Genomic DNA, 26,742 nt, shown 5'->3' on the forward strand with positions numbered 1-26,742 from the left:
TCCTTCAAGGTTCATCCATGTTGTAGCATTTATCAGAAAATCACTCCTTTATCTGGCTGAAAAATGTATGTATATGCCACATTTTGTCCATTTATCTGTGGATGGACACTTGGGTTGTTTCTGCCTTTTGTCTCTTGTGAATAATGCTACAATGAACATTAGCATACATGTCCGTTCAAGTTCTTACCTTCAGTTTCTGTGTGTAAATACCTAGGAGTGAAATTGCTGGATTATTTGGTTATTTTATGTTTAGCCTTTTCAGGAACTGCCACACTGCTTTCCATAGCAGTTGAACCATTTTACACAGGCGTACCTTGGAGATTTTGCAGGTTCATTTCCAGTCCACTGCAATAAAGTGAATACTATTGCAATAAAGCAAGTCACATGAATTTTTCCCAGTGCATATAAAAATTATATTTACTCATACTGTATTCTCAAAAACAAGTTTACGTACCTCAATTAATAAATAACGCTATTGGGAAAGTGGCGCTGATAGAGTTGCTTAACACAGAATTGCCACAAACCTTCAATTGGTTAAAAACAAACAAACAAACAAAAAAAACCCCCACAGTATCTGGGAAGCGCAACAAAGCAAAGTACAATAAATTGAGGTATGCCTAAATTCCCACCAGCAATGCATGAGGGTTCTAATTTCTCCACATCCTTGACAACATTTATTTTCTGGTTTTTGAAACAGCCATCCCAGTGGGAATGAAGTGGTATATCGTTTTGGTTTTCCTTTGCACTTCTCTAATGACTGTTGAGGCTGAGCATCTTTTCATGTGCTTATTGGCCATTTTTATATGTTCTTTGGAGAAATGTCTACTGAAAAGCATTGCTAATTTTTTTTTTTTTTTTTTTTTGCGGTGCGTGGGCCTCTCACTGTTGCGGGCTCTCCCGTTGCGGAGCACAGGCTCCGGACGCGCAGGCTCAGCGGCCATGGCTCACGGGCCCAGCCGCTACGCGGCATGTGGGATCCTCCCGGACCAGGACACGAACCCGCGTGCCCCGCATCGGCAGGCAGACTCTCAACCTCTGCACCACCAGGGAAGCCCGCATTGCTAATTTTTTAATCAAGTTTTTTTTTTTTTTTTTTTGGTTTAGTTTCGGTTCTTTATATATTTTGGTTATTTCCCCTTATCAGAAGATATGATTTGCAAATACTTTCTCCCATTTTGTGGGTTGTCTTATGCCTCTGTTAACAGTGTTATGTACAATTTTTTATGCAAAAAAATTTAATTTTGATGAAATTGACTTTATCATTTAATTGTTGTTGTTGCCTGTGCCTTTCATGTGATATCCAAGAAATCATTGCCCAATCCAGTGTCCAGAAGATTTTACCTTTTGTTTTCTTCTAAGGTTTTATAGTTCTAGTTCTTATGTTAGGTATTTGGTTCATTCTGGGTTAATTTTTGTATATGGCATAAGATAAGGGTCCAACTGCATTCTTTTGCAAGTGGATATCCAGCTTTCCCAGCACCATTTATTGAAAAGGTTGTCCTTTCCCAATTGAATGGGGAGAAATTTATTTGAGGATGTTTTTTGCAAAGTGGAGTTTAATCTCCTTACAAATACAAACTGACAGTGGAATTTTCCACTTTCTTTTTCCTTTTTTCAAGCAGTGTAAAAGCTGTAGTGATTCTGGTATGGGTAACTTAGGGGTCAGTATTGCTGTAGAACTTTTTTGTAGTTATTTTAAGGTGATCAGTCTCTGAATTTTATGGATTTGAAGATAATATTGCAATTATGTATTTATAAATTTAAATAACTGTTGAGGGTAAAGAGAAGGTGTAAGTTAACTTAAATCCCTTAAGTAATTTTGGGAAGAAACAAATAGTCATCTGTTTTGTTGAACTGTATATGTACTAATATTTTACATATGTGTATTTTTTGTAGAGTCAACTGGATGTACCGTTTAAAATTAAAGTTGGCCATATAGGTAAGCTATCCTTAGTATTTGAATGTCCTTCTTGTCGGACATGCAACCAGAATAATATGTCTAATATCTCTATAATGTGATATTTATAATGTTTCTGAGAATAAATTAAAAGCATTATGTGTTTTCATCTATGTAGAGCTTAGTTGTGTAACTTAAAAATGCTGTCCATGAATCCCTTGTTTAATACTGGTGAAATTATGCATATTGTTAAGTGTTAAAATAAGTTGAGATCAAAGCATTAAATCTAATAGCATGATTGTCTCAGTTTCTTAGGTTTCTGACTAGTTATCCTTGCTGTATTCCGATTGGCCATGGATATGTGGTATAAGGAGTAGGGTCTGGATCATCCAGGCAGTATGGCTAGGAAGCAATCAAAAACCTAGTTTCCGCTCTGGAAGTTTTCTAGGAAACACTGTGCTATCTTTCTTGTTTTGTATTATTTTTCCAGTTTGTGTAGTTTACATATTAAATGTATTGGTTGAACAGAAATAATTGATTCAAATATGATGTTTTAACATGTTTAATAAAGACATGTATGTTTGGTTTCTTAAATTATTTTGATTTATTTAACTTTATTGTTTAAACTTTATTGGTTTAAGTATTGTGCAAGATGATAGTGTTATTATTTGTGACTTGGAAGTTTTTTATACAGATAATTTGTGTAGTAGAATTTATATAATGTTATTGCAGTGTTTTAGTGTCACTTGAGGAACAAGGTGTTCTGAAAGCTTATATAAATTACATGATGAATGTCTCCACAATTTTGTGCTCTTATAGTTGTTATTAGACTGTATGCCAAAGAAAGTTTTTATCATTTACATTTACATTGCTGAGACTCAAATTCTGTTTCCCTCCTTTCTCCCACCCCGACAATTTAAAGACTATTTAGTATAGATAAGACGGGAAAAATGTCACCCACCTAATATATTTATTTCCGCCTACTATATTTACTTTTGCAGATTTTTAAATGATTGTTTACATGTGAACATTTTGACTTCCTATAATCATGGTATATGTATCATTTTATATTCTATTTTTAGGTTAATATTTAATAAAGATTGCTCATAATCCATGTTAATTTGACCTCCCTTATTTCTTAAGGTAGTATAATAATCCATTGAATGCATATTTGGACAATGTAATCTTATATTTCTATTGGTACAAAAATATTACAGTAAACATTTTCACATACCTTTTGAAAATATTCTAAAAGTCATTGAATTTTATAACTATATTCATTGTAAATCAGTGTATATAAATTTAACATCAATTCAAGAAAAATTAAAAAAAAATATATAAGGGCAGTAAATCGACCTGCTTTCATTTAGAACCTACCTTCTTTCCCTTCTTTTCTTTTTTGACCATGTTTAAAAATGATGATAAGGTAATTTTCAGTGTTAATATAAGGTGGTAGAAGGTACACTGCGCTAATACCTAATACATAAGATAATCTTGAGAATCATTTAAGGTGTCGTTTGCATATCTCTATCATAGAACCTGACATTCTTTTATATCATTATTTATTTTTTCTTCTAAACAGTAAGTTTTTTCAGAAGTGGATTTAATTTTAAAATTTTATTTTAATTTTATTGTATCCTCACTTAGCACAATACTTGGCATATAGTAGGAACACAATTTGTTGAAGGAAAGACGTACACATTTCCAAGTGAGTGGTACAGTAGTACAGCCAGTTTTATAAGAACATATTGTCAACCCCCTTGCCATTAATGGGGGTTGTTAATCTTACTGATCTTTCAAAGTTTTCCTCATTAAGCATGCAGAATTTCATACATATCAAATATAAATACTCATGTATTTTCAAAGTAATTGTTTTCATGTGGAAGATTTTTGAAATTACCTTCGTTTATATTTTTCTGAATTTTCTAAATTTTCTATAAGAAGCCTGCACTTCATAAGGAGAGGAAAAAACAGTTTGGCTTTAAAAAGAAAAAAAAAACTTAATGGTAAAAATGGTACATTGTTAGTTTTATATGTGTTTCTTTGCATACTTAATGCTATTGTGGCACTGTTCTATGTCCTTTTATTCACTTACTTTTTTGGATTATTAATGTATGTGTGTATATGTGTGTAAGCAGTCTGCTTGATACATTTATAAGTAAACTGTCAAATTCGTCACAATTATCTTTCCCAATTTGCTCACTTCATTTTGGTTATATTTTGGATAGTATGGAAATTTGAAATGGTCACTGTCCTCTCTGATTTTAAAACTTAGAAAGTTATTCCTCTTTTAGAAATCAGGTACTTTGTTTTTTTCTGAATTGACTTAGTATGAAGAAATCTTTTTCTCAATTTGGGGTTTTTTAAAACATGGATTTTGGGGGTTATGTAATGTGACATGTCTAGGTATGTATTACTAACCAGTTAATGCAACACTGGTGTATTTAAGAAGTCTTTCCCTTCCCCAGTCATGACAACTATTTCTAAATCTAGAGATTCATACTTTGTAAAAAAATTTTAAAATATTGAAAAAAACTATTATAGAAATTTTGTAAATACATAAAACTAGAATTAATAGTATAATCAGCCCCTTACATAGTATTTTTTAGTTCAAGAAATCTAATGCTTTTTAAAATACTTTGCTATTGGGTTGTAAAATATTTTCATTAGTTGGAACGATTTTCTAATATTGCCTAGGATCCTTGATTATTACCATAGAAATTTGTTAGTACATACACTTATGATAATCATACTTATGTATATACTATATATATATCATGTAATATATATGTAAAATCTATATATAAAAAATACACATATAAAGAATGTAACCTACCTTTTTAAAGTATGAGAAAGATATTTCTTAGAGGTTTTGAGTAAGAATTGGGGAAAATCATTATTATAATATCAAGGGTTGTTGATTAATGGAAGAATAATATTGGTATGTTTGTGGTACATATCACCAGAAATAGAAATTTGTAAATATTTAGAATATGGCTTAGTAGATTTTCCAACAGTACTAGTACAAATAATTTCAAATCATCACTGTAAAGGCTTTTTGTTTATGGTTGTAAAATAGCTTTCTGCAAAGTTAATGAGCTCATAAGGTCAAAGGCTACTTTGTTATCTCTTTTAATGCCTGACAGAAAATAAGCTGATAGTAAATCTAGGTTGAAAGAATAATATTTTTTGTCTTTTTTTTTCATATAGGTAATCTTAATCTTCTAATTCCATGGAAAAACCTTTATACCCAACCAGTTGAAGCTCTATTGGAAGACATTTATTTACTCATAGTGCCTTCTTCTAGTAAGTCAAATTTTAAACATCATTTCAGTTACTCTTTTTTGTGCATGGAAAAATCTTTATATTTGATAATTATGTTTGTTCAAATAATTCTGGTGAATTTTTGGAGTTTTTTTAATATTTAAATTTGGTATTTGATAATACAACATAAATTGGTTTTTACTCTAATTTTTGCAGACTGTGAGTTAGTGATTATTTTCTAGGATATTTTTTGGAATGAGTTAATTTAAGGTAATTAAGATTCTTCCTTTTTTATACTTCCTGTAGGAATAAAATATGATCCTTTAAAAGAAGAAAAACAACTCTTTGAAGCAAAGCAACAGGAACTGAAAAGGATAGAAGAAGCAAAACGAAAAGTAGCTGATCAAGGTAAAAACAAATAAGAATGGTAATAAGAAAAGCGGAAAAGACCTAAATATTTATCACATTTGAGTATTATTTTCTTCTGGAAGCACTGAGATTACTTTAAAAATATGACAGAATCTTATTACATGAGGAATTTTAATGTGGTTTCTATGTTTTATCATGTTTACAGAAATTTTACCTTATAGAAATTTACCTTAGTGCAAATAATATCCCTAGCTTATAAGAGTAAGGTTAGATTTTAACTATAGTAATTAATTTCATCAAGTATATTTTCTTACCTTTCTTGTCTTCTCTTTCTTATTCCACTTGTATCAATTCTTCACCTTTTGGAGTTACTTAGTCTCTTGATATATTTTCCCAAATCTGTTTACCCTCTGGCTCACATCCATTCCTATTCAGCCTAGACCAAAATGGTCCATTACTTCAATCCACTTCTTTTGTCAGTGACAGAGATGTCCCGCAGAAATCTAATCCCTTTCCATTTATGCTAGTGATAGCAATGGTGTCACCATCAACACCTACGCTCTATACTCTGACTCTTAACTTCTCTTTCTAGTGAATCTTTCTCTTTGGCATATAAATATAATGTTGCCTCCCTTACCTTTAAACATAAAGTCATTTTCCTAACCTTGTCATCTGCTTACCTTATGCTCCTCTGTCCTTCATTTGATAGCTAAGCATCTTAAAAGAAATATATGTGTACTGATCAAAATACCCTTGCCATGCATTTATTTTTTTAAATTAAAAAATGCAATAATAAACAGTTTACCTGCTGACAAACAGGTAAAAGAACATTAAAGGAGATTTAACACATTTCCTGGCAACACTTCTTGTAATTATGTTTTTCTCTCTGTTGTCATTCATTCCTACCCCCATCCTCTTTTAAAAAAAAAATTTTTTTTGTGGCATACATATAACAAAATTTACCATCTTAACTACTTTTAAGTGTACAGTTCAGTGGTATTAAGTACATTTATTGTATTGCAACCATCACCACCATATCTCTTCATATCTCTTTCATCTTGTAAAATTGAAACTTTACACCCAATAAACAATAACCTACCCATTCTTCCCTCCTTATCCCCAGACGCTGGCAACCACAATTCTACTTTTTGTCTCTATGATTTTGACTATTCTCAGTACTCATGTAAGTGGAATCATGTAGTATTCATGTTTTTTCAAGTGGTTCATTTCACTTAGCATTATGTCTTCAAGGTTCATCCATGTTGTAGCATATGTTGGAATTCCCTTTTTAAGGCTGAATAATATTCCGTTTTATGTATATACCACATTTTGCTTATCCATTCATCCATCAGTGGACACTCGGGTTGCTTCTGTGCTTCAGCCATTGTGAATAATGCTGCTCTGAACATGGGTGTACAAATATCCCTTTGAGACACTGCTTTTAATTCTTTTGGGTATAGACCCAGATGTGGAATTGTTGGATCATATGGTAATTCTACTCTTATTTTTAATTTTTTGAGGAAATGCCATAATGTTTTCTACAGGGACTTGTACCGTTTTACAATCCCACAAGCAGTGCACCGGGGTTCCATTTCCTTCACATCCTCACCAACATTTGTTGTTTTCTATATTTTTGATAATAGGGTCCTAATGGGATGAAGTGGTATCTCGTGTAGTTTTGATTTGCATTTCTGTGAAAATTAGTATTTTAGCATCTTTTCATGTGCTTATTGACCATTTGTATGTTATCTTTGGAGAAATGTCTGTTCAAGTCTTTTGCCTATCATTTAATTGTTTTTTTTGGTTGTTATTGTTGAATAGTAGGAGTTCTTTATATAATTGGATGTTAATCCATTATTAGATATATGATTTGCAAGTTACCTTCCATTCTCTGGGTAGCCTCTTTACTCTGTTGATAGCGTCCTATGATGTACAAGATTTTTAAATTTTCATGAAGTCCAATTTGTCTACTTTTTCTTTTGTTTCTGTGCCTTTGGTGTCATATGCAAGAACTCCTGCCAAATCCAATTGGCATCTTCATTTATGGGCATTTAGGATCAGATTTCTTCCTCTGTCATGTTGTCTACTTTCCAGCTTCTAAATTTTTGAGGTTCTCTCTTATTCATTCTTTCTTCTACACTCTTTTTCTTTTGGTCTTGGAGATTTATCCATTTTCCCCCTTTACTTTTGCCTTTACTTTTACTGAGGAATAGAAAAATAGATGCAACTCATGTTTAATCAGAAGTCCCTCTTATTTATACTTAAATCTAAAATATAAATAACCATGCTTAAATTACATCAGTTATACCTTACTGTTATCAGGTAGAAGTTTGAACTCTTCAACAGGATACATAAAAGCTCTTATGATTTGAATCCTGTCTACCTTTCCAGCCCCATCCCTTTCATATCTTCTCTGTTCTTTGTTCCAGCCATACTGACCTTTGTAGTTTACTGAATGTACCAACTTCTCTGTGATTATATCTCATTTCTGACTTTATCCAGTATACTTTTGAGAGTTGTCAGCATTAGGATGATAGTTCAGGCTATAAGGTGTGAATGAGATTCCCTGCAGCAACAGTACAGAATGAGAAGAGAAACATTTCTAGGACTGAGCCTGCCGTAAGGAAAGCCAACATTTAAGGATTGTATAGAGGAGAAAAACAGCCAAAAAAAAAAAAAAAAGACAGATCAAGAAAGAGTGGTTAGATAAGGAGAAAGAAATTTGGAGATTATATCTCCATGGGAAAAGAGTGTTTTAGGAAGCAAAGAATATGTCAGATCCTGCTGAGATATCAGGTAAATTGAGGATTAAGAAATAATTGTTTTATTTATGACATGGAGGTCATTGGTCACCTTAAAAAAAAGCTGTCTTGATTGAGTGATGATTGCAGAAAATAAGCTTCTATTTTTTCCATAGTTGTAAGGTCATTTGCTAAGAGTAAAGAGAGCAGTGGAAGGGTTGTTGGACCTTTGAAGAGTATCAAAAAGAATTTTGTAATAGTTATCCTGGAGAGTGTGAACAAGTTGACTGGAGAAATGTAGTAAGGTTGCTGGTGAGTTGAAGTTGGTAATGATTAACTCGCAGTAGCTGCAGTCTGTTCTGTTGTAATTTTTCTCCTCCAGTACTCACCTGGCAAGGCATACACGTTTATATAAAAAGTAGACTGCTGGTTTTATGCAGGGTTGGAGCTTTACTGACAGAGGAAAAGGAGAAAAAAGAGAGCTCAGAGTTTAAAGTGTTGGTGAAATAATTTATTATGGAATCAGAGCCAGATAAGGAAGTCAGAAAGAAACTAGTGGGTAGGGAAAGAAAGATTTAGCATTTAATTGAATGAATGAATAAATTTATAGAGCAGAGGATTTTATTAGGTAGTGGTGGGATTCATTCAGCATTTAAAATAAAATGTTCTGTCTTCAAAGAGTTTATATTCTACTTTGCACTTTTTAATTCTAAAGTCCTTTTCAATATATTCAAATATATTCACTTATCTCTTGTTCACTCACACTTGTCTTTGATGTACATATGATATCTTCATCAACTTTTTATCTGAGACCTTCTGGGTCAGCTGAATTAGGGAGTAGTAGGTCATTAGAGGAAAAGATAGACAATATGTAGATACAGGTGAAATAGAACTAGAAATGGGAAAGGAGATCACCTTCATTGGCATTTTCAAGTGGGGGCAAAAACGTTAGTAATTAGTGATTATCACAGGCATATTAAAAAAGAAATTACGAACCTCAATTCTTTATATTTCCCTGGAAAGTATTGAAGAGATAGTTTATCTCATTTTAGAAAATGAAACAAATGATGAACTTCCTTCATCCTTGCTTAAAAGGAGAGAGGGAAAGGATCTTATGTCTTCCTATTTTGTATTCATTGGGGAAGGAGCATATTCAGCTATTTTTTACTTCTAACCACAGACAACTTATGATGATAGCATAAATTTTAGCAGAGATTCATTCTTTGCTACCGTTTCTGGCTCTTCTAATATAAGCCTATCATAATTCTTACCTAATAATCTTTATTGTTTTCTATGTCCTTATATACTCAGGTATAGCTAACAGAAATTATAAAATTTGATGACAGTAAATTCTACATATTTGGCTTTAGTTTGATTGGATAAGAAAGTGGCTTTTGAAAACTGTGTGCATTTAGTCACCTGTGAAAGCCTTTTGGTATGTAAGACTTCTGGAAAGCAGGCTTTTGGTGTTCTGTTTACAAATACAGATATATTTCTTTAACAGGTAACAGTTATGTTACCTCAATAAGTGTATACACATAGAGTGTATTTTTCATTCAAATCAAAAATGGATATTTGCAATTGTAGAAAAACATCGGGTGGAGAAACAGGACACTTTTACAGAAAAATTAATTACTCAGATCATAAAAAATCTTCAAGTGAAAATTTCCAACATCCATATTCGCTATGAAGATGATGTAAGTATTTTAATAGGTGATAATGGTTTATATTTATTTTACTGTTTGTTGACACCTGCTCTGTAGTGGTCAACTTATGAGATGCTGGGAAGTGGAGGGATATAGAGCTGAAGATGACATTATCTTTATTTTTTATAATTATAGTTGTAATTTGCAGTCCTTAGTGCCTTGATTACACTTTCCTAAAATGTTCAAACATCAATAATGAAGGTAAATGCCTTGCTTATATTATAACCACCTTTGATAAATGGGAGTTATGAATTTAGCAGTTATATATTTTTAAAATACTTTAAATTATACTGTGTTTTCTTCCTGGAAAGAGCAATGGTCTAGGAATCATTAGAGCTAGACTTAACTAATTGTTTGATGTCAAATAGATCATGTATTCTCTCAAACACATAATCATTGGCTTCTCATAGTTCTATTGTGAGGGTCAATCACTTTTTTTATAAACTTCTTTTTTTGCAGACTGAAAAACATTATGCAGATGTATTGTTGTACTACACTAATACATTGATACTTAATATTTTAATTAGTATTAGGAAAAATATAGGAATAAAAATTATTCCGGAAAGTAGGAATATGTTTCTGAATGTTCAAAATAGCATACTTCCCAGAAAGTGAAGTTCTTCTATAATATGAATTTTATACAACTACTAAAAATCTGAGTAAAATTTACTCTGTTTTCCTCTTTAGGTCACAAACCGAGACAACCCACTGTCATTTGGTATTTCCCTTCAAAATCTCAGCATGCAGGTACTTTGTTTAAAAAGAAATTCAACCATATTTAATTTTGCAGTATAGTTAATTAAATTAGTAATTACTGTTAATATATGCCAGCATCAGGAGTAGGTATCTATATAGAAGTGGTACAGGAAATGCATAGACTGGATTGGAACTAAGGGTAGGTAGTTTTACAGTTCAAAAAATGGTTGACAATCAAATTTAGTTTCAAATGTGAGAGACTATTATTATTTGCCAATTATGATATTTGATACTTATTTTCTTTAAAAATCTATTCTGAATTTTAAATGCATAAGTACAAAATAAAAGTAATGTTCATTTCAGAATCTTTGATAAGTCATGAAAAGCCTAAAGAAACAAATCATTTTATCATCACTATTATTAATAATTGTGGCATATTTTCTTCCTGTCTGATTTTTCAAATTGAGAAATTTTAAAAGTATAGGAGCACATAGAGAATTATGAAACATTTGCTCATATCCAGAAGGCATGATTGTTGAATTTGTCATTTAGATTAAGTTTTAAATACTTTTAAAGAATAAGTTGTTATGAATAAAGTATAAATTCCTTTTGTATTCCACTCCACTCTTCTCTCCCACCCAAGAGATAAACATCCTAAGTTTTTAAACTTTATATAATATATCCATTAAAACTGTGTAATATTTGGTAGATTTTTAAAAGTTTACATAAATATGTTATGTGATTCTTCTGTAAGTTCCCTTTTTCTCTACACATTGTTTGTGACGTGTATTTATTGCCACGTGTAGTTCAGTTGATCCAGTTCAACTGCTCTATAGTATTTCATTATATTCTTTTATTTGTTATGTTCATTAAGCTTTTGTGTATGATTTGTTTTTAAAACTTGGATCCACCTCAAGCAGAAAGAGAAAAAAGAAAAGTCAAATGAAAAGTTATTCAATAAAGTTGGGTGAGGTAAACTGTCAAATGCTACTGTTAACGCTGAAAAATAAGGGTGGAGAATTAGCCATTGGATTTGGCAATGTGAAGGTGATTGGTAACTGTGTCAGCAGTGGTTTTCACCACTGGTTTTGGAGGTCCTTGGAAACTTGTCCCGCAGCCCAGACATATTAAATTAGAAACTCAGGTTGGGACCCAGCAATCTAGTTTAAAAAGCCTTCCAGGTGATCCTAATTGTGTGAAAACTTTGAGCAACACTGTTCTAGTCCATTTAGTTCTCTAGAAAAAAAATGAAAACCGTCTTTTTAACATAAGCTTCGGATATCAGTTTATTCCCCTCATGACTTTTCATTGCTCTTAGAATAAAGTCCATAGTTTTGTCTTAAAATAGTTTATAATCCCTTTGTAATCTGTCCCCAGGTAAGATACCTAATTTTACCTCTTTCCGTTGTTTTGAATATGTTCTTGGGCCATATTGGGCTATTTCACTTCTTTGAACATGTCATATATTCAAATATCTTCCTACCGTGAATCATATTCCCTACTGAATTTAGAATTGATAATTTCTGTTAATGAGTCACTTATTAGATTAGATATCACTTTTGCCATCACATCCCTGAGATTGAGGCTCCCACCATGTTCTCCCTGAGTACTGTGTATTTAACCTCCAGAATGGCATTTACCTGTTTGTAATTTGTTTACTAAGTTTGCTTTTCCACCAAGCAATGAGATCCTTGAATGCAGAATATTCAGTTAATATTCTTTGACTGAACGTTATTATTATTATTTTTTAAAATTTATTTATTTTATTTTTGGCTGCATTGGGTCTTCGTTGCTGCCTGTGGGTTTTTTTTTCTCTAGCTGCAGCAAGCGGGAGCTACTCTTCTTTGTGGTGCGTGGGCTTCTCACTGCGGTGGCTTCTCTTATTGTGGAGCACGGGCTCTAGGCATGCAGGCTTTAGTAGTTGTGGCACACGGGCTCAGTAGTTGCGGCTGGTGGGCTCTAGAGCACAGGCTCAGTAGTTGTGGTGCGTGGGCTTAGTTGCTCTGCGGCATGTGGGATCTTCCCGGACCAGGGCTCGAACCTGTGTCCCCTGCATTGTCAGGCGGATTCTTAACCACTGCGCCACCAGGGAAGCCCCTGAATGTTGTTTTCAAGGACATTTTAATGGAAACTTGGTCTAGGGCATGATAGATTCTATTTATCACTCTGCCATTTCACATGCAAGTGACAGTTTTTTACTGCTTTTTATTTTCCTTTTCAGACAACTGACCAATACTGGATTCCATGTTTACATGATGAAACTGAGAAACTATTTCGTAAGGTAAAATAAATATGTTTTTTCAACCCATGGGCTTGACAAAAGATACTTTTAATTAGGAAGGCAAATGATAATATATAGATAAGGATTTTTGTGAATTGTGTTTACTTGCTTAACTGTTATATGACCAATTATTTGAGATTCTGAAAAAAGCATATGTTAAAGAATCTTCAATGAAAATGAGGCTTATAATAAAATTGATTTATTTTCAGTTAATCCTATTGGATAACCTTTTTGCCTATTGGAATGTGAAGTCTCAGATGTTTTATCTTAGTAATTATGATGAATCATTGGTGAGTAAATTTTTTTGATATATGCATATATACTTTTGTTGGTATCATATTTTGCATAAGGTTTTATTCATTGTCATTTATCTAACATACTGTAGTCAGTTGTCCTTTTTTTCCTTAGGCAAAATCCATTAGCAGAAATAGGTGAATATATATGTGTCTGTACAGAAACATATAAATACATGCCTTTTTTTGTATAATTGACATGCAGCATTTATTAGTTACATGTACACAACATAATGTTTTGATATTTGTATATATTGCAAAATGATCACCATAGTAAGTCTAGTTAACATCCATCACCATACACAGTTACACAGTTTTTTTTCTTGTGATGAGAACTTTTAAGATTTACTCTTAGCAACTTTCAAATATGCAATACAGTATTATTAACTACAGTCGCCTGTTGTACATTACATCCACATGACATAATAATTATTTTATAACTGAAGTTTGGACCTTTTGACTCCCTTCATCAATTTTGCCCATCCCCACTCCCCACCTGTGGCAACCACCAGTGTGTTCTCTGTATCTATGAGTTTGTCTTTTTTTCCTAAATTGCACATGTGAGATAATACAGTATTTGTTTTTCTCTGAGCTATTTCATGGTCCATTTGTGTTGTCACAAATGACACAATTTCATTCTTTTTTATGGCTGAGTGATATTCCATTGTGTGTGTGTAAAACATTTTCTTCATTCACCTTTTGAAGGACATTTAGGTTGTTTCCATATCTTGGCTATTATAAATAATGCTGCAGTGAACATGGTACAGATACGTTTTCAAGTTAGTGCTTTTGTTTTCTTCAGGAAAATACTCAGAAGCAGAACTGTTGGATCATATGGTAGTTCTATTTTTAATTTTTTGAGGCTCCGCTATTGTTTTCCATGGTGTCTGCACCAATTTGCATCCCACCACCAGAGCAGAAGGGTTCTCTTTTCTTCACATTCTCACCAACATTTGTTATTTTTTGTCTTTTTGAAAATAGCCATTCTAACAAGTATGAGGTGGTATCTCTTTGTGGTTTTGATTTGCATTTCTCTAATGATTAGTGTTGTTGAGCATCTTTTAATGTACCTGTTAGCCATCTGTATTTCTTCTTTGAAAAATGTCTTTTTAGGTATTCTGCCCATTTTTTAATTGGATTGTTTATTTTTTTGCTTTTGAGTTATATGGGTTCATTATATATTTCAGATATTAACCCCTTATCAGGTATATGATTTGCATATATTTTCTTTCATTCATAAGGTTTCCTTTTCATGTAATTGATGGTTTCCTTTGCTGTGCAGAAGCCGTTAATTTGGTGTAGTCATATTTGTTTATTTTTGCTTTTGTTGCCTTTGTTTTTGTTGTCCAGTCCAAAAAATCGTCACCAAAACAGATGTCAAGGAAATTACCACCTGTTTTCTTCTAGGGATTTTTATGGTTTCAGGTCTTATGTTCAAGTCTTTAATCCATTTTGAGTTATTTTCATTTATCATGTAAGGTAGTAGTGCAATTTCATTCTTTCGCATATGGCTGTCAAGTTTTCCCAACACCATTTATTGAAGAGACTGTCCTTTCCCCATTGTATATTCTTGGCTCCTTTGTTATAAATTAACTGACCATATATGCATGGGATTTCTGGGTTGTCTGTTCTATTCTGTTGATCTGTATCTGTTTTTATGCCAGTACCATATTGTTTTGATTACTAAAGCTTTGTAATTTAGTTAGAAATCAGAGAGGATGACGTCTCCAGCTTTGTTCTTCTTTCTCAAGATTGCTTTGGCTATTTGGGTTCCTTTGTGGTTCCATACAAATTTTAGTATTGTTTTTTCTACTTCTGTGAAAAATGCACTTGGTATTTTGATGGTGATTGCATTGAATCTGTAGATTGCTTTCGGTAATGTGGACATTTTAACAATGATAATTATTCAAATCCATGAGCATGGAATGTCTTTCCATCAGTTATTGTTCTTTTCATTTTCTTTCCTCAGTGCCTTATCATTTTCAGGGTACAAGTCTTTCACCATGGTGAAATTTATTGTTACATTTTGATGCAATTGTAAATGGAATTTTTTTCTTAATTTCTCTTTCTCATAGTTTGTTATTAGTATATAGAAACACCTCAGTTTTCCATATATTGATTTTTATATCCTGCAACTTTATTTAATTCATTTAGTATTAGTTTTAACAGTTTTTGGTGGAATCTTTAGGGTTTTCTATCTATATTATTATGTCATCTGCAAATAGTGACTGTTTTACTTCTTCCTTTCCGATTTGTATGCCTTTATTTTTCTTACCTAATTTCTCTGGCTAGGACTTCTAATATTGTGTTGAATAAAAGTGGTGAAAGTGGGCCTTTTTGTCTTGTTGCCGATATTAGAAGAGAAGCTTTCAGCTTTTCACCCTTGAGTATGATGATAGCTGTGGGCTTGCCATCTATGGCCTTCATTATGTTGAGATACGTTAACTCTGAACCCACTTTGTTGAGAGTTTTTTTCATAAATAGATGTTGAATTCTGTCAAATTTTGTGTATGTGCTTGTACACATATATATAAACACACATATCCTAAAAATTTCTAGAGCAGTCTTATATAATATTAGTTTAATGAGATAGTGTCTAACTATTTTAATATTTTCTTAGCTAAGTTCTGCTAAGTTTGAGTTATTTTTTTAATTGCTTTTAGGCATTTTTCTTTTGCATATAATAGGATTTTGTAGAATAAAGGTATATTGACACGAATATAAATAAAATCAATTTGTCTTTTAATAGGACAGCCTGAGGAATGGTATTGTTGATGAAAGTATTGTTCCAGAAGGTTATGATTTTGGTAAGTACATTTCATAAAATAAATGTACAATTAAAGTAATCAGTATAAATTTTAAATGAATATTGTTGATGTCACTGTGATATTTCATGTTAATTTTCCCACAAAATTAAATATATTTATAATATATATGCAGAAGCAAAACACTTTTCTGTGTCATGTGTGTTGACGATTCTCAAATCTGTCACTTCAAATTTGACTTATTTCTCCTTTACCCTACTGTTATTTCTGGCTGTTTCAGTCAGAGTCTGATGAAGGAAGAGAAACCACATACTAATTTGAGCAGGGAAAGTATTTATGAAGAATTACTAAATATAACAGGGGATTAGAGTAACAAGGGATTGGCTAGTGAAAAGTAAAGAGAACTCTAAAGAACATAAGAATAGTAGAAAGAAGGAACAGCCCTTACCCTAGGACTTAGGTGGAGTGTCCAAAGAAGAGGGTCTACCTCCCTCAGCACTGAGATCTAGAACTTGTTGGAAAGGGTGTGGCCATGGATCACTAGGAGGCAGGAAAGTCTGTGGTGCCCTGCCAGTTAAACCTGTAAATTCTCATTCAGGAACTTTAGGGAAACAGACCCTTTAGGGAGCCTCATGGAGAGTTGTCTCCAGAAGGCACTCCACTGTAAAACTGCCTTAGCAGCGTACTGAGAGAATTTGCTGGCTGTTGGATGGTGCAAGCGGCCATGTACTGCAGGAGTCTGGTGCTGAAGAAATCTGTTGTGCTGGAGGACCTGGACACTGGAGAAGCCATTTTCTTTAGGAGCTGCATGTTGCAGAACCATGGCACTGCAGGAGTCTGCTGAATGAGCACATTAGAACCAGGAAGCATAGCTCCTTGCTCCTGCAGTATCTCTCCCGTGTCCTCTGCTGATAAAGATTAACATTATGCTAGCTGGTAAAGAAAAACGATTTAGAGGACCCAAATCTAGGTTTTAGAGCAGGCAGGGAAGGGTGATCTGGAGGTTATGGGCAATCAGTTGATAACTAGCACACTTGCTGGAGGGGGAAGGATGAATGAAGGACTCCTTTTTGGTTTTGTTTTTTGTTTTTATTTAATGGGAGAGATAGCATCTTGTTTATAGGCTAAGATTGGAATGATCCATAGAACATGAAAAATAAGAGAGAGAAGGGATTATTTCTGTATTGACATGGGTGAAAGGGGGTAGAATCTAGTGTACAAATGGAGTGCTTTGCCACAGGTAGGAGCATGGTCAGTTTGTTTGTAAGATAGATTTCAATTATAGGAGAGAAGTCCGGGACTTCCCTGGTGGCACAGTGGTTAGGAATCCGCCTGCCAATGCAGGGGACACAGGTTTGAGCCCTGGTCTGGGAGGATCCCACATTCCACAGAGCAACTAAGCCCACGTGCCACAACTACTGAGCCTGCACTCTAGAGCCCACAGGCCACAACTACTGAGCCCGTGCACTTAGAGCCCATGCTCTGCAACAAGAGAAGCTACCACAATAAGAAGCCCATGCATTGCAATGCAGAGTAGCCGCTGGCTTGCTTCAACTAAAGCCTGCATGCAGCTAGGAAGACCCAACACAGCCAGGGAGGGAGGGAGGGAGGGGGAGGGAGGGAGGCAGGGAGGCAGGGAGGGAGGGAGGGAGGGAGGCAGGGAGGCAGGGAGGGAGGGAGGGAGGAAGTCTTTGTGTTGGGTGAACAAGTAAATATGGTGATTGGAGTTAATGGGGTTTTTTTCTTCTGAACTCTTTTTTTTTTTTTAAACTATCTGAGGAATTAGAGATTTTCAGAATGAGGAGGGGCTATGAGATAGCCATGTAGGGGAATGAGAGAATGAATTGATGAGAGCAGTATTATCAAAGTGCTGTTTAGACTAGCAACATCAGTATCACTTGGAAACATGTTAGAAATATAAATTCCAGGGCCCATCCCAGACATACTGAATCAGAACATCTGAGAGTGAAGCTTAGCAATCTATTTTTAACAAGCTATCCTAGTGATTTTGATGAATACTACAGTTTGAGAACCACTGGGCCAGAGTAGGGTTTGGCTAATTTTCTTTTTGCAAAGGGCCATGTAGTAAACAAACATTTTACATTTTATAGGTTATGTATAGTCTCTGTCACATATTTTTCTGTTTCTTTTAAACAACCCTTTAAAAGTATAAAAATCTTTCCTGGGCTTCCCTGGTGGCGCAGTGGTTGAGAGTCCACCTGCCGATGCAGGGGACGCGGGTTCGTGCCCCGGTCTGGGAAGATCCCACATGCTGTGGAGCGGCTGGGCCTGTGAGCCATGGCCGCTGAGCCTGCGCGTCTGGAGCCTGTGCTCTGCAACGGGAGAGGCCGCAACAGTGAGAGACCCACATACTGTAAAAAAAAAAAAAAAAAAAAAAAATCATTCCTACCTCACTTGCTATACAAAAACAGACTGTGGTATAGGTTTGGCCTATCCCTGGACTAAAAGAATGTTGTGTGATTAGTCAACAACATTAAGTACCTACTTGAGATTTATGACATTAACGTGAGACCAATCAGTGTGATTTTGTTTTTTCCCAACCACATACAGCTGCGTAGGTATTGATGTGGAGTAAATAGAGGTGTGGAGTAAATAGAGGTGTGGAGTAAATAGAGGTATGGAGTACATAGAGTGGCTTTATTCAGAATTCGAATTTTGCCTAGTAAGTATTAACAAAGTGAGAAGGGCCAAGGAGTTAAAGGGTGAATGTAAGGGAATGACTGAAATAACTGTCAACAGGGTAGGGAGAGAGCTGAGGACGTGAAGCAGAAGTGAAAGACAGAGCAAAGATAGAGGATCAATGAATGGTAGTTCCCTTAAGACTTTAGGTTTGGTATTGGATTACTAGAGAGATAGATGGTGGTGGTAGGAGAGTTGGATGCTTGAGGCTGAGTTTATTGAGAGGTTGAGGATATCGGTATGATAAGGTCTAGTGGATGAGGTGAGGGGAGAAGAGTCCAAGGAACTGAGAGGCTATGGTATTGGAACGATCATTTGTATATTGAAATAATCCAGAAATTAGAGTTGCCAGGAGCTAAAATCTGAGAGAGATAGGAGAGGGTGAAGCCCAGGGATGGATAAATTATTGTAACCAAGGAGGGTATAGTGGGTGGTATAGTCTTGTTTAATAAGAGTTAAAGCTGGAGGAGAGGAATAATTTTACTTTTCAAATACTGGTATTATTGCTTTATACATATACTTTCTAAACTTTCTCTTTCAATATCCTTCCATTTATGTACATATAAATTTTTCTCATTTTTAACTGTATAGTATTCTGTTGTATAGAGTAATGAATTTAACTGGTCCCCTATTGATGAATACCTTCTTGTTCTGTTTAAATTAAAAGTATTTTGGGGGGCTTCCCTGGTGGCACAGTGGTTGAGAGTCCGCCTGCTGATGCACGGGACACGGGTTCGTGCCCCGGTCTGGGAAGATCCCACATGCCGCGGAGCAGCTGGGCCCGTGAGCCATGGCCGCTGAGCCTGCGCGTCCGGAGCCTGTGCTCCGCAACAGGAGAGGCCACAACAGTGAGAGGCCCGCGTATCGCAAAAAAAAAAAAAAAGTATTTTTGAATTTAGTGCTATGCCTGAGGGATGATTAAAAGAAGAGGAATATATTATCTTTGTATACAAATTAGCTTATAATTTAGTGGTTGATATCTTTCTAGATTCTGCTATTACTGGTCTCCCTCTGCATTATTCTTATTCTTTTTGGCACTAAATACAAAGGGTTGAGAGAAATCTTAGATTATGAGTTGAGCCAAGAAGGTTATCTTGGATAAACTCTCATCTTATCTCCTCTCTTTTTTCAAGTTAAAAGGGGGGACAGATGGATACAGAGACACTGACCCGAAATTCAGGAATTATAATTATATAATGAAAGTCAGTGGCTAAATAAAATATTTTTCCCCTTAGCATTTCTAATTATATTCATTCCTTAAAACTATACTTTTATTAAAATTGTCTTACTGGACTGTTTTGCCTTTTAGAGAGTGTTCCTGCTTGTAAGGATTATTTTGTTGTTTTGAGAAGTTCACTTAGCTTTTATTGTACTCATAAAAGACAATATGAATTATAGATAGGAAAAATATAAAAGACTCTTCAACACTAAGTGACAGTTCATATGATCAAATCATAGCAGTATGGAAATCTGGGAGCTGTAGAAAGGGTATATAAGAAATGAAAATCAGTATTTTCAACTTGATTCCTTTAGCACTTTGAGACTCTTGAAAAAAACTCAATTTAATTTTTAAAAATCTGTGTTATTTTCCAGTATTTCGCCCCATATCTGCTAATGCCAAACTTCAGATGAATCGCGGATTGGATTTTGACTTTTCTGTCCCCAAAATAAGCCTGGATATTGAGTTACATGACATAACAATTGAACTTAATAAACCACAGGTGATTTTTTTAAATGAAATTTTAAATTGTGAGTTATAGTTTGATAAAAGGAGAGCTAAGATTTTAAATGTTTTTCAAAAACTCATAATGATATATGATAACATTTCCTTAAAAAAGTCAATAATTTAACTTTTATCTTTGACAATTAAACAAAAAATCTGAAACATTTAAGAACTTCAATTTTTTTCATTCTTCAGTATTTCAGTCTTATGGAACTTCTTGAATCGGTTGATATGATGACGCAAAATCTACCATACAGGAAATTCAAACCTGATGTACCTCTCCACTACCATGCCAAAGAATGGTAATATGCCTTAAATTTTTTCAAATTGAAGTATAATCGACATATATTAGTTTCAGGCGTATGACATAATGATTCGATATGGTATATATTGCAAAATGATCACCACAGTAAGTCTAGTTAACATCCAATATCATGCATAGTTAACAAAACTATTTTTTTTGTTATAAGAACTTATAAGATCTATTCTCTTAGCAACTTTCAAATATGCCATATGGTATTATTAACTGTAGTTGCCATGCTGTACATTATATCCCCATGACTTATTTATTTTATAACTGGAAGTTTTCTGGATCCCCTTCACCCATTTTGAGCATCCCCGACCCACTGCCTCTGGCTACCACCAGTGTATTCTCGGGATCTATGAGCTCATTTTTTTAAATTCAATATATAAGTGAGATCATACAGTATTTGTCTTTCTCTTTGTCTGTCTGACTTATTTCAGTTAGCATAATGCCCTCAGTAGCCATTCGTGTTGTCACAAATGGCAAGATTTTATTCCTTTTATGGTTGAATAACATTTCATTGTGTGTATAAATATATACATACATTTTCTTGATCCATTCATCCATCAGTGGGCACTTGGTTGTTTCCATATCTTGGCTCTTGTAAATAATGCTGCAGTGAACATGGGAGTGCATATATTTTTTGAATTAGTGTTTTCATTTTCTTCAGGTAGATACCCAGTGGAATTGCTCAATCTAAGTTTTTTAAGATTTAAAAAATATGGTATAAAAGTGAATTTCTTGACTTTTTAAGATACTCTTTAAGGGCTGATAGAAACTATAATGTAATATTTGTCTTGAAACACTTGTAGTGGCTTTTGCTTATTACATGAGTAAAATTAAGTTAAAGGATTCTTTATAATGAATTTACAGCTGGAAATACTAGCATTCCATTCATTTACTGTACTTTTGGAATTATTAAGAAACATATCCCAGTTTGTTTTCTAACCATGTCTTTTTTTAGTTTTCAAACTTCGGTATCAGACATATTAAACCTATTATAAACCTGAAAGGGTTATGGTAGTCTATAAAGTGCAACCCCTTTTTAAAATTGAAAAGTCTTATTTTTCCAGTTATTAAGCTCTGTCCTAGATTCTAGAAGTTGCAATTACTCTTTCAGTTGACTATTTTAATTACTATTCAAGTGGCTGAAGTGCTAGTTGCCAATTAATACTTTAATAGTTTTTCTGTAGAACTATATTTATTGTAACAAAATTCAGTGATTTTGATTATTTACATTTAGGAAAGAGATAAGACTAAATAGTGTATTGTTAATTACTAATAGGGCTGGGAAGAAGCAAGTGCCCAGATAATATACCATTTTCATAGTCTCTGTATTATGTATGCTGTTAGAGTAGAAGCAGTATCAGTTATATTTTATACTGTTGGTTTGAGAGTGCTTTTAAGCATAGGGTTTTTGTTTTTATTTTTTAACTAGGTGGGTTTATGCTATACGTGGTATTCTTGAAGTAAATGTTCGGCCCCACTTACGGATGTGGTCATGGAAGCATATAAGAGAACATAGGCAAAAAATGAAGCAATATAAAGAACTGTATAAAAAAAAACTAACAAGTAAGAAGCCGTCTGGTGAACTTCTCAACTCTTTGGAGGTTAGCATTTAAAAAATTTGTTAAATATTTTGTACTACTTAACTCCTCAGTCTTTAGTGACTAACACTCCCTACTTATCTGTTCTAATTTGTACTGATCATTCTCTGTCTCTTTTACTTACTAGACTTTTTTATACTCCTTAACTTCTATTGGATGTTACAAACCCTGGTGATGTTTTCCTGTGTGCATTTGGAATTTGAGATTCTCCTCAATCTGGAGAGATTTGGGTTTATGCAAATAGTAATTGGAAGCCTCACATTATTATGACATTTACAAACCTCAAAAGCCTAGAAAGTATTTGCTCCATTGATTCCAGTCTTCTCTGTGTTGGTTTCAAAGCCTTATGTTATGTCACCACTCCATTTTTCCCTATGTTACCATCTAACTGTGCATTAATCAAATAAATTTCTTATCTTCTATATGTATATGCTTATACTTATAGCCAAGTCTGCTCATGCATTCCATCTGCCTTTCTTCATCTCTATCTCAGTTTCACTCATTCCTCAAGTTTTGCTTACATCCCATCTCTTGTATGAACTTTTCTGAATTTTTTGCTCAAACAGTGTTTTTTTTCCTCTTAATCTTTGTGGCATTTCTGGTCTTCACCAGCAACTTTACGTTTAATTAGCTGGCTCCTGAGTTCTCTAAATATTAGTCTTAATCTTTTAGCATTATGGTATATTCTAGATGGGACTGTTTTACCGATGGATGAAGTACAGCTTAGGGAGTCTAAGAAGAGTTAGTCTCTCAAAGTAATGGAATCATTATGAATCCAGGCCAATTTCCAAAAAACTCCCTAAGATTGAGTTTTATTTTTATTTTTGAAATAGAAGACTTTCTGAAGACCTAGGCTATTATGAATGCTTGGGTTTCTGCTTTGGTGGTTACAGATTTCCTTACCTAGTTTTGGATCTTAACCTTAACCCTCTAAGTCTACTGGACTGTAGAACCCTGAGTAAAGTTTTCCAAGGTAATGGTTGGTCATCACTGTTTCTCTTTGGGACTAAAAGTGGTTTGAGCATGAAGCTCTCAAAAGTAATCATGGAAATAATGTATAGATATGATGAAAGATTGAGCTTATCTCAGTTTATTTCAGTAGCTATACTGAAATACTTGGACAAGTATAAAATTTAAAAACAAGTTTTAAGTGTATCTAGATCTACTTGATATATCTTAATGATGACGTACAAAATGTGCATGTAATATGAAGGACGTATAATTGTATTTTTAGTTGAAAGTGACACTAATGTGTTTACCCTTAACTGTAGTTAAAGCCCAAATAAAAGTCATTTAAAACAGTGCATGTATGTTATCTTCTAGTACGTGCCTGTGTATCTTGTAGTATTTTAACTCTTACATGCATGACATGTATGATTTCTTTGTTGAGAAAGTTGTTCCATCATTACTAATTTCCAAGCTGACGTATATACAAGCATTGCTTTTCAGAATTTAACAGGAATATTATGTTGATGGGTGACCTGTTTTCTGCTTCCTATCTCTTCTTTAGTATAGCAATTTGATAGAGACTATATGAAAATTATTTATATAAAGTTATTTATGTAAACACACTTTATTTATATTTTTAGGAGTTGGAAAAGACTTTGGATGTATTTAATATAACTATAGCAAGACAACAGGCAGAAGTTGAGGTAATTCCAGATTGTCTTTCAATTAGTAAAAATAAATCTAGAATTTATACAGATTTGATAGATGTTGTGATGTTACTGGTATTGTGCTGTAATATATTGTTTCCTAAAAAGGGTTCAAATTTGCTTATTTCTATTATAAGAAAATTTGATGCACTGTTTTGCTACATGTATTTAAACCAGACAGGTTCTATGGGAAAAAAATTCTTTCTAACTAATTGGGCTTATCAAATACTGAGAGTTCATATGAAGGTGAAAGCCAATTTTTTTCCCCCCATTACCATTGCTTATAAGACAGTGGTGCTAAGTACCTGGTAATCCTAAATTCTGATGTTTGGCCAATGTTGTGGCTACTATGTTTTATTGTCAGTATGTTATTGTTTACACTTATTCACTAAAGTAGATAAGTTTTAGAAATATTATCCTGTTTCTTTAGATTACTAATAAAGGATAACTTGTCATTTATTTGTAAATTTATTCATTTTAGGTAAAGAAAGCTGGATACAGGATTTTCAGAGAAGGAGCACAAGAGTCAGAGGATAATAAAGGATGGTTTAGCTGGCTGTGGACTTGGTCAGAATCATATACTAAACAACAACCAGATCTTAAACCTGGAAGTATGTCCATTTCATTTTATAGTAGTGCAGTTAATCATCAGGCTATGGTAGTGTAGCTAACCATCAGGTGTGCAATTAAGTTTTGTAGGAAATTTTCTCTTTCATTAAAATAGACATTTTAAGTCTTATTTATTTATTATAATTCTTATTATTATCAGTAATATTACTATTAGATATTGTAAATATATGTGTTAAATAAAAATCAAATAAAATAAATTTTAAAATCTTACTAATGCTTGCAAAAGAGCATTATGTCTAGAGGATTTAGTAAGTGCATATAGCACAGTCATAGATAAAATAAAAATTCCGAAAGGGTGTAAACCACTGTAAATTTTTATCGAAATTATTTGTTGGAAAGATTTTTGCTTCCCAACAAAATGCTTAAGACCATGGAGGCTTAGGGGCTTAGGTTTACATCCTAGATCTATTGTTTATTAGCAGTGTGGCCCTGGCATATTATTTAAGCTCTCTAAACCTCAATTTCATCATCTGTAATAAAATGTGGAGAAATGATATTAATATTACCTACTTTGTACACTAAGTATGTTGCTTAACACAATGCCATTAAGTGCCTAATACAGGTATCTATTTTGTGTGCTTAATACAAATATTTAGAAATTTATATTGCTAAATTTATGTATTTAGCAATTTATATTTTGGGAGAATAAACCTTCTAAAATTGGCAATGCCATCTAGCATTCAGTGAATATAATTTCTTAAAAGTATTATAAAAAGAGAGTAAAATTTGCATTTAATTCATTAAAAGCAGCTAAATTTTGGGCCGGTTTTATCTTGTTACCAGTTAAGAACATAAAACACTTTTTTATGATTTTTAGGTCTTGAAGAAATGTTGACACCTGAAGAAAAAACTTTACTATATGAAGCAATTGGCTATAGTGAAACAGCAGTTGATCCAACCTTGCCAAAAACAGTAAAATGTTTTCTTGCCTTATACCTGAGCATTTAGTGATAGATATGCCTATTTTTAATCCTTTCAGAAATATACGTTACTGAGTTGTTCTGTCATCTTTCTTTGAGTCTATAAATATTGCATTTATTTTAGTTTCCAAGGTAGGGATAAAAATTGTCCCCTACTTTTTAGTGTTATGTGGTGATCCTTTAATATACGAAGGGTTGTGTTTGAAGTATTTTTCTGGTTTTTGGAAAGAATAAACTATATAAATAGGAGTATTTGTTGTGTGTATATATATATATACATATAGATAATTTTTTTCATTTTATTCCTCTGAATATACTCTAGTTTGAAGCCATGAAGTTTTTTGTTCACTTGAAAAGTATGTCTATTATTCTAAGAGAACAACAACAAAAATCTGAACTGTTAGATATTGTAGTGGAAGAATTTAGCACTTTGATTGTGCAAAGACCAGGAGCACAAGCAGTTAAGTAAGTATTAATTTATTTTCTCTTATCTGTAAGAAAATATTTCACTGTGAGATTGGAATTTAGTCATACAGTATTTTGTAAAGAGTACTGTGGTTTAATTTGTCCTTTTGTATTTTTAGAAAGGTAGTTTTTTTCATTAATATATATATTTTGGGATTGTTAAAATAACACATGTTCAGTAGAAAACTTCATGCCGAGAGACACTAAAGAATAATACAAAAATGTCAGCAATCACAGTATTGAAAAAGAAACAGCATTAACAATTTTGTTTTTATCTGGGAGTGTCTTTATTTTATCTTCTGTTTTAAAAATAGCTTTATTGAGGTATAATGCACATACCATACAATGCACCCATTAAAGTGTACAATTCACTTTTTTGTCACACTGTATCGTATACCAAATCCACATGGTATATTTACAAGCTTGTACAACAGTTATCATTACCTAATTACAGACCACTTTAACACCTCGTAAAGGAAACACTAATACCCATTAGCAGTCACTCCCCATTGCTCCCTCTCCCCAGTGTCTGGTAAAAACTATTTTACTTTCTTTCTTTTTTTAAAAAAAATTATTTATTTATTTATTTTTGGCTGCGTTGGGTCTTTGTTGCTGCGTGCGTGGGCTCTCCCTAGCTGCGGCGCGTGGGGGCTACTCTTCGTTTTGGTTTGCGGGCTTCTCGTTGCGGTGGCTTCTCTTGTGGAGCACGGGCTCTAGGTGCATGGG

The 26,742-nt window shown here is 33.6% G+C and overlaps 1 protein-coding gene across 6 annotated transcripts in view; it reads left to right on the top strand.

Annotated features, from left to right (window-relative positions):
- The window catches only part of VPS13A (vacuolar protein sorting 13 homolog A), a 233,519-nt gene that overhangs the window by 25,647 nt on the left and 181,130 nt on the right, over positions 1-26,742 (top strand). For 5 of the 6 annotated variants that reach the window (XR_004527015.2, XR_002176281.3, XR_012332570.1 and 2 more), the window contains exons 3-17: positions 1,897-1,939; positions 5,108-5,203; positions 5,468-5,569; positions 9,859-9,968; positions 10,665-10,724; positions 12,895-12,954; positions 13,164-13,244; positions 15,997-16,054; positions 20,306-20,433; positions 20,631-20,737; positions 22,178-22,349; positions 23,936-23,998; positions 24,483-24,612; positions 25,449-25,543; positions 25,874-26,016. Coding sequence is in view for 3 of the 6 variants with exons in the window: in XM_073806234.1 (XP_073662335.1) it covers positions 1,897-1,939; positions 5,108-5,203; positions 5,468-5,569; positions 9,859-9,968; positions 10,665-10,724; positions 12,895-12,954; positions 13,164-13,244; positions 15,997-16,054; positions 20,306-20,433; positions 20,631-20,737; positions 22,178-22,349; positions 23,936-23,998; positions 24,483-24,612; positions 25,449-25,543; positions 25,874-26,016 (1,448 nt within the window). In the remaining 3 variants the exon portion in view is untranslated. Of the gene's footprint in view, positions 1-1,896; positions 1,940-5,107; positions 5,204-5,467; positions 5,570-9,858; positions 9,969-10,664; positions 10,725-12,894; positions 12,955-13,163; positions 13,245-15,996; positions 16,055-19,416; positions 19,561-20,305; positions 20,434-20,630; positions 20,738-22,177; positions 22,350-23,935; positions 23,999-24,482; positions 24,613-25,448; positions 25,544-25,873; positions 26,017-26,742 lie in introns of those variants that run through there. The other variant, XM_073806233.1, reaches the window with a different exon arrangement.

This window comes from Tursiops truncatus, chromosome 6, assembly GCF_011762595.2.
Source record: "Tursiops truncatus isolate mTurTru1 chromosome 6, mTurTru1.mat.Y, whole genome shotgun sequence".
Taxonomy (NCBI): Eukaryota; Metazoa; Chordata; class Mammalia; order Artiodactyla; family Delphinidae; genus Tursiops; species Tursiops truncatus.